The 13,482-nt window shown below is 44.6% G+C and overlaps 1 protein-coding gene across 4 annotated transcripts in view; it reads left to right on the plus strand.

Moving 5' to 3' along the window:
* The window catches only part of pfkfb4a (6-phosphofructo-2-kinase/fructose-2,6-biphosphatase 4a), a gene marked incomplete at its 5' end in the record, with an annotated part of 63,383 nt that overhangs the window by 8,123 nt on the left and 41,778 nt on the right, over positions 1 to 13,482 (plus strand). For 2 of the 4 annotated variants that reach the window (XM_084173584.1, XM_084173583.1), the window contains 4 exons: positions 8,889 to 9,005; positions 9,147 to 9,243; positions 9,489 to 9,555; positions 9,947 to 10,021. In XM_084173584.1, coding sequence (XP_084029710.1) covers positions 8,889 to 9,005; positions 9,147 to 9,243; positions 9,489 to 9,555; positions 9,947 to 10,021 — 356 coding nt within the window. Of the gene's footprint in view, positions 1 to 6,684; positions 6,959 to 8,888; positions 9,006 to 9,146; positions 9,244 to 9,488; positions 9,556 to 9,946; positions 10,022 to 13,482 lie in introns of those variants that run through there. The other 2 variants (XM_084173581.1, XM_084173582.1) reach the window with 2 other exon arrangements.

Raw genomic sequence — 13,482 nt, forward strand, 5'->3', positions numbered from 1 at the left:
GGAGACCAATTTGCTCCTCCTTTATTTTATCATGACAAGTCCGTTATTTTGTATCCTGGCTTTGGGACCACCAGTAAATATCCTTGTTTCACCATCTCTGCCTACTGCCTACTGTCTATCCTGCAACGCACCTGGGTCACACCTCACACCAACCCTTACAGAAAACTGAGCCAATATGGACCCAGCGGAGGCAGCACAGTATCGTAGCGCATTGGCAACGCAGGGAGCTATGCTGAACCAGCACGACGTAGCCTGCAGCAGATCACCGAGAATCTCCGCCAGCTGACGATCACCGTGCAGAGCCGGGTGGACACCCGACCAGCCCCGGCAGCCAGCGGAGCGACATCGCGGGAACCCCGCCTACCACCTCCGGAGAGGTACAACTGACATCCAGAGGGCTGCAGGGAATTCCTCACCCAGTGTTCCCTGGTATTCAGCCTACAACCCTCCTCCGATGGAGCAGGACCGGGTGGCCTACATTATCACTCTGTTGACGGGTCAGGCCCTTTCCTGGCCTACCGCGGAGTTGGAGAGCCAAACTCCGGCGTGCTCCGACTCCTACCAATTCACCCGGGAGATACGCAAGGTGTTCGACACCTCTTTGGTGGTGTCGGGGCACGAGGCCAGGAGGCAGCTCACGGCCTGTCGGCAGGGTGACCGTTCGGTGGCGGACTACTCCGTGGAATTCCAGACCCGGGCTTGAGAGGCAGGATGGGAGGAGGCCACCCTGGTCGTCCTTTACGCGCAGGGGCTATCGGAGGGGATGAAGGACAAACTCTCCTTCAGGGAGCTGCCTGAACGACTGGACGGCCTCGTCAACCTCTCGGTGTGGGTAGACAATCGGCGTCGTGAGAGAGTGCACGAGAGAGGGATGACGCAAGGCGCACCTCCGCATCACCCTATCAGCCCAGAGACTTTCCGCCGATTCAGGGAGGAGACGCCTCAGGAGGAGGCTATGCAGGTGGGTGTGGCGCGCTTGTCCAGGATGGAGAAGCAGAGGGGTCTGCGCCAGGGACGTTGCCTGTACTGCGGCCAGACAGGTCACCACTGTGACTCATGCCCGGAGAAGCCGGGAAATGGGAGGGCTCGCTAATATCGGGAGGGGTGCTAGCGAGCCGGAACGGAAACCCCAACTCCAGAGACTCCCAGACTTTTCTCCCGTCAGGGTTCAGTGGGCCCGTGCTGCGCATCGGGCGCATGCACTGGTGGATTCGGAGGCCGCGGGAAATCTGATGGACTCGGGGCTGGCCCAAGGGTGGAGCGTTCCGTTACCCTCCCTCTCCGAGCCGGTTCCGGTCATGGGCCTGGACGGCCGGCCGTTGGGGTCGGGCTTCATCACCCGGCGCACTGTCCCCAAGCTGCTAGCGGTCAAGCTCGCCCTGGGGGAGTGGTGGCATTGGCTAGAGGGGGCCGCCCATCCATTCGTCATATGGACTGACCATAAGAACTTAGCCTACATTCAGGGGGCCAAGAGGCTCAACTCGCGCCAGGCCAGGTGGGCGTTGTTCTTCACCAGGTTCCGGTTCACGATCTCATACCGTCCGGGGTCGAAGAACACCACGCCTCCAGCAACCCAGCTACGTGGAGTCAGCGACTAGCGTGGGCGGAGTACGCCCACAACACCCTTCTCTGCTCGTCCACTGGCCTGTCCCCCTTCCAGTGCCAATACGGGTACCAACCCTATTCCCGAGCAAGAGGAGGAGGCGGCGGTCCCGTCGGTCCAGGCCCACATCAGTCGCTTAAGCGGGCCTCGGTCAGGTCTCAACATCAGGCCAACTGCAGGCGTCGCCCGGTCCCGGTTTTTCGCCTGGGACAGAGGGTGTGGCTCTCCACGCGGGATCTTCCCCTCCGCGTGGAGTCCAGGAAGCTGTCCCCCCGGTTGACGGGCCATTCAGTGGTCCGGCGAGTCAACCCAGTGGCCTACCGCCTGCAACTTCCCCACACCATGCGGGTGCATCCCACGTTCCATGTGTCCCTCCTCAAACCCATCGCCACCTGTCCCCTGGCTCCCTCTCCTTGTCCTGTTCCCCCGCTGCACCTCGTCGGAGGGCAGCCGGCTTTTACAGTGGACCGGATCCTGGACTGCCGGCAGGTGGGGAGGGGTCTCCAATTTCTGGTGGACTGGGAGGGTTATGGGCCTGAGGAGCGGTCCTGGGTGCCCAGGAGGGACATTCTGGACCCAGGGCTGATAACAACAATCAGGCGCCGAGGTGAACGGCTGGGGCTGTTCGTCTGGCGGGGGGGGGGGGAAATCAGTGTCTGATCGCGAGACGTATTTAAAGGTACTTGAGAAATGTTCTCCCTGTTTCAGTGTTGTTTCAGTCGTAGTTAGTATTTCGTATTTTTGCTGTCAGCCTGTTTTTGGAGACCAATTTGCTCCTCCTTTATTTTATTGTGACAAGTCCGTTATTTTGTATCCTGACTTTGGGACCACCAGTAAAGATCCTTGTTTCACCATCTATGCCTACTGCCTACTGTCTATCCTGCACTGCACCTGGGTCACACCTCACACCAACCGTTACACACAGGTGTAACACATACTGACTAATGAGGTGACACCAGTCGGTGCGCCCCACGTGCTAACGTGCTAACGCCCAACCTCAAAATATAAATGGGAAAACCAAAGCCTGCAACACAGAGCATACTGCTGCTTGGTATTCTGCCACAGAATACACTTTGGCCATGTCGGAAAGAGACAAATCACTAATGGTCGACAGATCTTGGTATTTCATGAACAGGAGCCTGATAATCGACTCTTCACCATTAATGCCTACAACAATGGCATTGTAATGATTCAAGACCTAGAAGCTGCACTTATCCTCTATATATACATGAGTTTACATCCCTGAAAGAGCTAACAGACACCTTGAAAGAGAATGGGACTATAACTGCTACACTTCAATCAGAAGACAGACCTGATGAGAAATCAGTTAATTCCAAAAGTCCCCCACTCTCATATCTAACCAAGCCACCCTTGCAGACATGGAGAGTGACAACCTATCCCAGCTGTCCCAGGCCTTTGGGAGTATCTCCCTACTGGAGGTAGAGGTGAATGAGCTTTGTGGTGAGATGACAGTTCTGAGGCAGGATAAGGAGGAGCTGAGAGAGAAACTGGCAACGGTCGAGAGCATCATGAGGAGAGAGATAGCTGACATCAGGGAGGAGCTACAAAGGGAGTTGTCAGCAGTCATATAATTGCTACAACACAGAGACACCACCATCCACACTCTAAGAGAACAACTGGAGCCTACCACAACCCTCACTACTACACCCTCACATCCCCTCATCGGCAGTACCACATATTGAACCTCTGGAACACACACAGCACAAGAGGTCCGTAACCAGGTCTGACCCGACCTCCCCAAGATCTTCACATCCCAGCCCCAGAGCACCAGCACCAGTGGAGCCATGCTGGGACCCTCAGGAGTGAGGAAGACAATGAAATCCCATCTGTGTTCCCCACCCCACTCCATCCAAAGAAAATAATTCCAGACACCACAGCCCACAACAGCAGCGGAGCACCCTATGGTCTTAATTTTTTATGTGACTCCAATGGGACATTTCTCAGACAGAAACTGCTATTCCCTGGCATGTCATTTAGAAAGCTATGGTGCCCAACAACAGCAAGTGCCTTGAAAAGTCTGTCAAGCAACAAACTAAATGGGGCCAAACATATTATAATTCACACAGGTACTAATGATTTTATGGCAATGAGAGGACATGTGGCAGCCAGAGCTGCAAAGAGATTTCCTAACACCAAAATCACTATGTCAACCCTGTTGCCACGTGGAGCTGTGCCCTTCCACATTATTCAAAGCAAAAACAATGAGCTGTCTAGAGGTTGTGCTCTCTTGGACAATGTTTACCTAGCAAACCACTGTGATATTCACCACCAGGTGATCTATGACCTAGTGCACTTGAACAAGCAGGGTGTCAAGGCGTTTGCTAGGAAACTGAAAGAAACTCCTCTGGGACAAAGCAAAAACCCAAATAAGAGGAACTCTGCCTAACATCCTCCAAGATCACGACGACCAGCCCCCACCCAGAGAGTCCAGCACCACCTTACACCACCGGGCCACATCCAGAGAGGCCAGCTCTACTCTACACCATTGGGTCACATCCAGAGCGGCCAACACCACCCTGCACCATCGGGCCCCTTCCAGAGAGGCCAGCTCCACCCTACACCATAGGTTCACTTCCAGAGAGGTCAGCTCCATCCTACACCACCGGGCCCCTTCCAGAGAGTCCAGCATTACCCTACACCACCAGGCCACATCCAGAGGCCAGCTCTAACCTACACCACCAGGCCACATCCAGAGAGGCCTGCTCTACCCTGCACCATCGGGCCCCATCCAGAGCAGCCAGACAACACCCCAATCAGAAGAGACCAACAGTCCAGCAAAATAGCTATGCAGAAGTGGCTAGAAGAATAGAGCACCCTGCTGCCACCAAGCTAAACCAGGTAAGGCATCTGCTGAACATAATCTGCTCAAAAATCTATTGTTTTTTATTATCAGAAATATAATTAATAGAAATACAACCTATTATCATTATAAGTTCAGTTTTATATAAGCTACATAGGAAAGGGTTAGCTCATATAAATATATGTAGCCTCAGAAACAAAGTTCATGAGAATAGTAGTTTCTAATCTTAGATAATTTTAATATATTAGCCATTTCTGAGAAACACTTAGACAGCACCTTTGATTATATAGCAGTAGGAATACAAGGATATAACATCTATAGAAAAGACAGGAATGTCTACGTGGGAGGTGTTGCTGTATACTGTATTTTCAGAGCCATATTCCTGTAAAGCTCAGAGAGGATCTCATGGCACATACAGTAGAAGTGGTGTGGTTGCAGGTTCTCCTGCCTCATCTGTAGCCTCTTCTTTTAGGGTGCTGCTATAGCCCACCAAGTGCAAACTCTCAGTATCTGGAGAATATGTGTGTGATTTTAGATAAGGTCTCTGATGCTAACAGAGAAATGTATTTTCTTGGTGACCTGAACATTGACTGGTTATCATCTAGTTGTCCTCTCAAGAGGAAGCTTCTTACTATGACTAATGCCAACATGACCCAGGTTATCACTCAACCAACTAGAGTGTATACCAATAGTGTTGGATCTGTGACATCCACTTGTATTGATCATATCTTCACCAATGCTGCAGAGCTTTGCTCCAAAGCAATATCGGTTCCCATTGGCTGTAGTGACCATAACACGGAAAGCCAAAGTACCAAAGGCAGGGCCTAAAGTTATTTACACTATATATACAATAGTATCTGGACACCCCTTGAAATTAGTGGATTCAACTATTTCAGCCACACCCGTTGCTGACAGGTGTATAAAATCGAGCACACCGCCATGCAATCTCCACAGACAAACATTGGCAGTAGAATGGCCTTACTGAAAAGCTCAGTGACTTTCAACGTGGTACCGTCATAGGATGCCACCTTTCCAACAAGTCAGTTCGTCAAATTTATGCCCTGCTAGAGCTGCCTCGGTCAACTGTAAGTGCTGTTATTGTGAAGTGGAAACGTCTAGGAGCAGCAACGGCTCAGCCACGAAGTGGTAGGCCACAAAAGCTCACAGAAGGTTACTCAGGCAAAAAGCAAGTTTAGCTTTAAAAAAACAGATAAAAAAACATTGTAGCCTCTCCTCTTTCTAAAGATCTAATTTAACTGTACTGTATATAATAATATTAATATGGATATATGAATAGTGTGTAAATAGTATTTTTGTTGTCTCTTGGTGTTTTTCCTATATATAACTTATTTTATTTTGAATTTAAAGTAATATATTATGTTGTTCTTGTCTATTACTGTTCTGTACTTTGTCAGGTATTTACATTTACATTATGTATTTGTAAGTTTTATGTTGACCCCCAGGGACCCCAGGAAGAGTAGCTGCTACATTAAAAGCAGCAACGAATGGGGTAAAGTCTACAGCTTTTGTATTCGGTGCATGAGACAAAAAAAAAGTGATTTGATCTTGAATACTCGATATTCGAGGGTGCATTGTGTAGTTACTACGGTAAACAGAATACAACGTATTAGTTTCTCCGAATTGATACATTGTCGGTGCTTGTAGAGAGCTTGATACTACAGATGTATAAGGGAATAATGACGTCGTTTAGTAGGCAATTAAGCCCAATATACACTTGGAAGTATGACATTTGAGGGAAATTGTAATTGCATTAACAGCAACAGCAACAGCGCGAGGAAGTAAAAACAAACTAAATAGAATTATTGTAAAATTGACTGTGTCCATAAAATGTATATAGTATGTATAAACTGGAAGAAGAGGCCTATAGCGTTGTTGTTCACTAGTTTACTCCAATTAGGGGAGGGGTGATGGGGTTGGAAAGTAATAAAGGGAAATATATATTTTTTTTTCAAGGAAATGTGTATATATATATATGTATGTATATGTATTTATATGTATGTATGTGTATGTATGTGTGTGTATGTATGTATATATATATATATATATTTATATATATATTTGCGAGAAAAAAAACATATGGGGGATTGGAAGTGATGCAGACAATTACATTGATGGAAGTTACAATCTATCTGCAATATTAAAGCTGATTTACCCCCTAAAAAATATTAATACAAAAAAAAAACAGCAACAGCGTGACTTCATTGTTTCTGAGCAAAAGTGCGCGTATTTTCGCGAAATTATGGTAGGCACATCCTTCTGTGGTTTCACCACGACACCACCAGACCTCATCAGAACAACACTGATGCGAGACCAATCACCTGAAAGACAGAACAAAAGGCTCCGCGCCACAGTAGTCGAAGCCACCACTATGTCCACAATGGAAGTTGGAATGGAAGAACGACCATCGAACTCTGCAACGCCGCGTGAACTCACTCAAAACCCGCTTAAGAAAATCTGGATGCCATTGCCGTGTAAAAATGGCCTTCCCGAGAAACACATATCTCAGAGAAAGGGTGCGTATATAACGTTATCGACGTGACTAGACAGCAAGCGGGTTGTTGCACACGCACGAATACTACTTTTAATGGACGTTGTTTATGTGGTGAAAATGCATTTTATTCATATTTAGCTAACGTTACGTGTATCTCTTACTAGTTAACATTACAAACGTGCAGCCAAGCGTCAAGCCAGGTTCTTATCCATCTATTGTGTCGTAACGTAATCAACTTTCGTTAAAAATTTTTTTGAGAAAATGTAAATGTATCAACGGCGTAATCGTCAGCCAGAGAAAGAACATTAGTCATCTTGGCAATCGATTATTGATGATCCTGGCTGCCTGTTATCTGATGACTGTCAGTTCTGACTGCCCCTCTGACTGGCTCTTCATACAGTCATTGGACTGGCCCCTCTCCAGTCCAGAGCAACGTTCTTTGCTTCTCAGTGTTTATCTCATTGTATCGTTTCTCCTGACTTGTGAAAGAAGCAGATGCCATAACAACAATCCAAGCGGTTGAGCATTAGTGGCAAACTAAGTCACTTTCAGGACACGCTGCTCATTGAAGTATCTATTGTCTGTTCTCCCAGCACTGACTGTTCACAAAAGGCCAGTAGATGGTAATCCATGATGGCATTGTCCTAAATCATCTGCCCCATCATTTATCATTCCAAACTTGTTGGTAAACATGAATTGTAGTCCTGACTCCTGGCACTGGACTCTTTAGAAATTAATAATGTTTACATATCTTGCATTACTCATCGTATATGTTCTATACTATTCTATTCTATCTTAGTCTCTGCCGCTTTGACATTGCTCGTCCATATATTTATATATTCTTAATTCCATTGCTTTACTTAGATTTGTGTGTATTGGGTATATGTTGTGAAATTAAATTAAATATTAAAATTAAATGGCATATTAAATTGTTAGATATTTCTGCACTGTTGGAACTAGAAACACAAGCATTTCGCTACACCCGCAATAACATCTGCTAAACACGTGTATGTGACCAATACATTTTATTTTATTTTGTGGATCTGCTTCTCTAACCCTGTATTACCCTGTTCGGTAATATTTGTATTAGTATGATTTGTTCTGTGGGTAGACCAGCCACACCATAGTCTACATTCCTGGTCATAATAAGCTGCTATAACAATAGTATTTTGCATTCTACATTTCTCTCAGGAGAGATCTCTACGACTACTTCAGGTTTTACTGTCTTGGTCAGTCATAGAATATCACCATGGTTTGCAATACATAACCTGATCAGTTGCTGGCTTGCTGCACAGGCTTTTTTGTTTGAAACTCACAAACATATAGGCAACTTTGACATTTGTTCCTGGCATTGACTTGTTGTATTAACACCGCTGGAGTATCTTTTTCACCAAAGGGATATGATATCAAGCCAAGACACTGGCTCCTCTCTCCCCCAGTCCTCTGTACAGACCGAACCAATGTGTGGAAAATAGGTTACAAGTCTACAGATGCCTTGGCTTGTACTGACAGTCATTTCACAATAGCATGCCATGGTGGCACTTGTGACATTTGGGACCTCTACTCCTTATTGACAACATTTCTAATACTTTGTGATATGGTTTTATTTCTTCATGTTAGAAAACATTGGGCGTCACAGTGATTGGGGGAATATGTTGTCCTTATTCGATTTCAACACAATGCTGCCATCTTTGCAAACTGCTCTCTTTCACTTGGCTCAATAGTTAGTGTGAGTTACAGAGGGCAGGTCAGATGAGGGATTGAAGTTCACTTGGGAATTAACTCCAAAGGGTCATTTAGGACAATTTTAATAAAAAAAATTGTCATCAGAGCCCTTCACTGCTATAGCCTGCACTGTGTTCGTTTATATTTCAATGTCAGTCTCTGTCAAAATATAGTAGAATAATTTAACCCATCTCTCCCTCTTCCCCTCTACTCTTTTCCATGTGCAGTATGTATGACCAACTGCCCCACCCTGATAGTGACGGTGGGCCTCCCAGCCAGAGGGAAGACCTACATCTCCAAGAAGCTCACCCGCTATCTCAACTGGATCGGCGTTCCCACCAGAGGTACCAACTCTCAGCCCTTATACCTGAAATTACATTTCGGCTATCCACTCACACACACTGAAACTCGCAAGAATGCCCCCGAACAGTCAGTAATAGTATATAGAAAAGTAAAGCATGCAACTCTTTCTTTCCCCCATTTAGAGTTCAATGTTGGACAGTACCGGCGTGAGTGTGTGAAGATCTACAAGTCCTTTGAGTTCTTCCGCCCAGACAACGAGGAGGGCCTGAAGATCAGACAGTAAGAAACATTTACAGTGCTTTGATCCTCTGCTGTGAACAAGTGAAAACACTGAGCAGATCCACTTGACCTTGAATCCCCCAAATTGCCTATCAATATCATGATATTATATGATATTACTACCTGTTTTTAACCAGTGTCTGTGTTTAAGCAAACTACATTTCTTTGTCTCTACTAACCCACCAGTTGCTCTTGTAGTCTTGTCATTGCTGCCTCTGACTCAGTTTTCCCACTGTCCCTTGCAGGCAGTGTGCATCAGCAGCACTGAATGATGTCAGACAGTACCTCGCTGACGAAGGAGGCCAAGTTGCGGTGTGTACAATCACTTTAAAGCCAAATATCATAATTGAAAATCTCCAATGTGGCCGGATTATGTGCACATTAAAGGTCAATTCTGCCACTTTTCAACCTCGTATTCATTATTTCCAGCACCATACCAGTGTCTACATATGTGGAAATGGTGTGTTTCTATGATCTGTGATAGAAATGCATGTTTTTCACACATGTTGACACTGGTATTGTGATGTAAATAATGAAAATGAGGTTGAAAAGTGGTGGAGTTGCCCTTTAACATTGGGATGGGATTATCCCATCATGAAATGCTGTGATATCCCATTGTGTATTTGTATATGGATTACAGTGCAGTGGTTCTGTCAGTCTATGTGTGAACTGTGAGTGATGGTCTGTTCTGTTCTTTCTCCAGGTGTTTGATGCCACTAACACCACTAGAGCGAGGAGAGGGACCATCACCGCATTTGCTGAGCAGAATGGCTTCAAGGTAATGTTGGCTTCTTCAGTGGTGATGGTGGTAATTGTGCTTGTGTATAGACTGTGTTGACAACGTCATGACAAAAATGAGTGCACAACTCTGAGGTAAAAGGCTGGGTGTTGTCACTGATCGGTCAGATAGCTAGCGTTATGGCTGCACGATTTGGGTAAAATATCTAATAGCATTTTATTTTTTTGGGGGGCCAGATATTGGAATTGCAATTATGAATTGCAATTTTCAACACTTGGGTGAAAACTTGGTAATTCCATCAGACATGGTTAAAACAACTGTCAGGGTATAGAACATCACTTATAAAATGAGATCAAATGAATGTATACGTACTGCAGCTAACTGAATACAAAACCAAATGGAAAATATTTTCCAACATTGTTATAGGTTACATATAATAATATATAGGATTATTACACCTACATATTAACAAACATTTTTAACATGATCATCAAATATAAAATGTGCTATAAGCGCAGCACTTATTCATTCATTCATGAATAACATTAGTTCCTATTTTACCATTAGACCTATGTGTTCTTAAACTAAGTTCATTATTTATTCAGGCAGCCATAGGCTGCAGATAGAATAGGAGGCTTATGATTGTGTAATTATGTATAAGTAGGCTCAATCATTATTATAAATGAAATGCTAAGTCCATGCCTTAAAAACATGTAACACGTAGCCTACCTATTATTACAAGGTGCAGCCTGTGTCCAAAACATTGGAGTCTGGTCCAGTCATTCAACGCAACATTCAATGTTTCAACTTCTCCCTTAAGTTTGTTATACAGTGTTGGGATGGCGACTTGGGAGAAATATATGTGCGAGATGGACTGTATCTCCTGACCAGCTTGTTTATCATCTTCTTGAAGTAGTCTTTGCTGACTGTGTAAATAGGAACCGTGTCTTTGTGATAGGTGATTGCCTCTGTGATTTCTATGGGTCTGTGGGATGTTTTTTAAATTCAAATTATGGAATACATTTGTAGTGTTGCCTCTTCTTGTTACCACAACTCTGAGGTATTTTATTTTAGCATTTTCCAGTTTAAGAACATTCAAGACAAAAATGAGACAACAATATAACAGTGACAATAACCTTACAAGACAATAGACAAGAATGTAAATGCAATAAAAAAATATCAACAAATATATTTAAAAAAGAATGAGACCTTGGATCATATGGTCACCTGCCGTAGGCTACATATTATACATTACGTGTGAAACATTATGAGAGGATTATATAGAGATGCAATCGATGTGAGGGGAGATTCTCCATATAATCAATAAAAGGTTGCCACATTCTGTAAAATGTCTCCAATTTATTCCTCAAGCAGTAAGTAATTATCTCCAGTGGGATACAAATATAAACTTCTGATATCCACATTGCAACTGGCAGGGGGAATCCGATTTCCATTTCAAGGCAATACATTTCTTGGAAATCGCTAGCAATATTTCTCTTAGCTTTATAGTATGACTTTGCCTAAGATTGGACTTAGTAAAGTTACCCAGTAGACAGACCTCCGGGTCTAAAGGGAATGCAGCCCCATGAATTGAGGATATGCCAGAAACGGTGTAGTTTTGAACACTGCCAAGGGGAATGGAGGAATGTTCCTTCATCTGAGCCACATCTAAAACATAGGGAGGAGATATCAGGATTGAACTTGTGCAATCTAGATGGGGTGATATAGAGCTTATGGAGGAAATTAAACAGGATCAGTCTGTATCTGGAGTTCAATGTGGAAGTAACTCCATCCCTGCATAGGTCACTCCATAGTCCCTCATCAAGATTAATACCCAGATATTTTCCCCATCTAAGACTAGGTTTATCTAGCTCAGGTCCTGACATAAGAGCATTGTAAACACAGGAAATGGTCTTGAACAGTGGTTGGTCTGCATGGCAGAGTTGTTCAATAGGTGACATCTTAGGTAGGTTCCATTGGCCTTTGAGATTCACCCTAATAAAATGTTGTAGTTAACTAAAGAAGTCCTTGTTAGACAAGTGGTATTTCTGTTTCAGCTGTTCAAAGGACATAAGAATTCCCTCATCATAACAATGTTCCAGAAAGTGATACCCTTATCAGACCATGGGCTAAAGTTACTATTCTGGAAAAACAGGGATCAATCTATTGTTCCATAGAGGGATTTTAGGGGAAAGATATCCCTCTCGTCTGAACAGCTCATGCAGTTTGCACCATGCCAGGACAGAATGTATAATTAAAGGGTTGTCTGTGATAGTTTTTATAGATTTCATGTCACATTTGTAAAACAATTCTGCCCCAGTGTCCTCATGTACCTCAAACTTTTCCATGTTTAACCATGAGGGAGAAGGACCATTATCAAACCTCTGAGCCCAGTGATACATTCTGAAATTGGGGAGGTTTAAGCCCCCTTGACCGTAATCAAGGGTCAGTTTGTCCAGGCTAACCCTAGGGGTTTTGCCGTGCCAGATAAACCGTCTGGTCAGCTTGTCGAGAGAGGAAAAGAATGCTGCGGGCACAGGGATGGGGAGAGATTGAAACAAATATAGAAATCTGGGCAGGACGTTGATTTTAACTACATTAATTCTACCAAGCATAGTGAGGCAAGTCCATCCATTTACACAGGTCACCCTACCTTTTGCAACAAGCTGGCCAGATTGAGTTTATAGAGGTTGTTCAGGTTACCATCCACCATTATGCCCAAATATGTGAAGCCCTTAGGCGACCATCTAAAAGGAAACTTTTGCTTGATGGTATGATGGTCAAAGACAGACAACGGTAAGATTTCGCTTTTATCAAAATTGACCTTACATCCAGAGAAATAACTATAATACTGTAATAGGTTCTGTAAGTGAGAGAGAGAATGTTCTGGGTTCGTTAGAAATACGATAAGGTCATCCACAAAAAGTGATAACTTATGGGTATGGGGGCCCAACTCAAAGCCATGTTTGTCATGGCACGTTCAGCTAACGGTTCGATGGCGACGGCGAAGACGTGGGGGCTAATTGGGCAACCTTGTCTATTCCCCCTATAGAGAGGGAAAGAGGAGGAAGTAATCCAATTGGTAGCAATCCTAGCTTTAGGAGATTTGTAGAGTGACTTTATCAAATTTACATACACTGTGCCTAAACCAAACTTTTCCAAGACGCGAAAGCGGTATGGCCATTCGACCCTATCAAAGGCCTTTTCGGCATTGAGGGAGACTGCGACACTAGGTATTTTGTTTTTGTTAGCAAGGTGAATTATATCAAAGAACCTTCTGAGATTATTGGAGGACAATCTATTAATTATGAAGCCAGTCTGATCTGGGTTGACCAACATGACTCCAGTCTCTTAGATAGCATCTTGGTGACCAGTTTACGATCCGTATAAGGAGAGAGATTGGTCTATAGGAGGCGCATTTTAGCGTGTTTTTCCCTTTCTTGTGAATTACTGTAATCACCGCTTGATAGAAAGACTCTGGAAAGCAGTTGTCCTCCCCG

The sequence above is a fragment of the Coregonus lavaretus genome (genome assembly GCF_964263955.1).
Source record: "Coregonus lavaretus genome assembly, chromosome: 12".
Taxonomy (NCBI): domain Eukaryota; kingdom Metazoa; phylum Chordata; class Actinopteri; order Salmoniformes; family Salmonidae; genus Coregonus; species Coregonus lavaretus.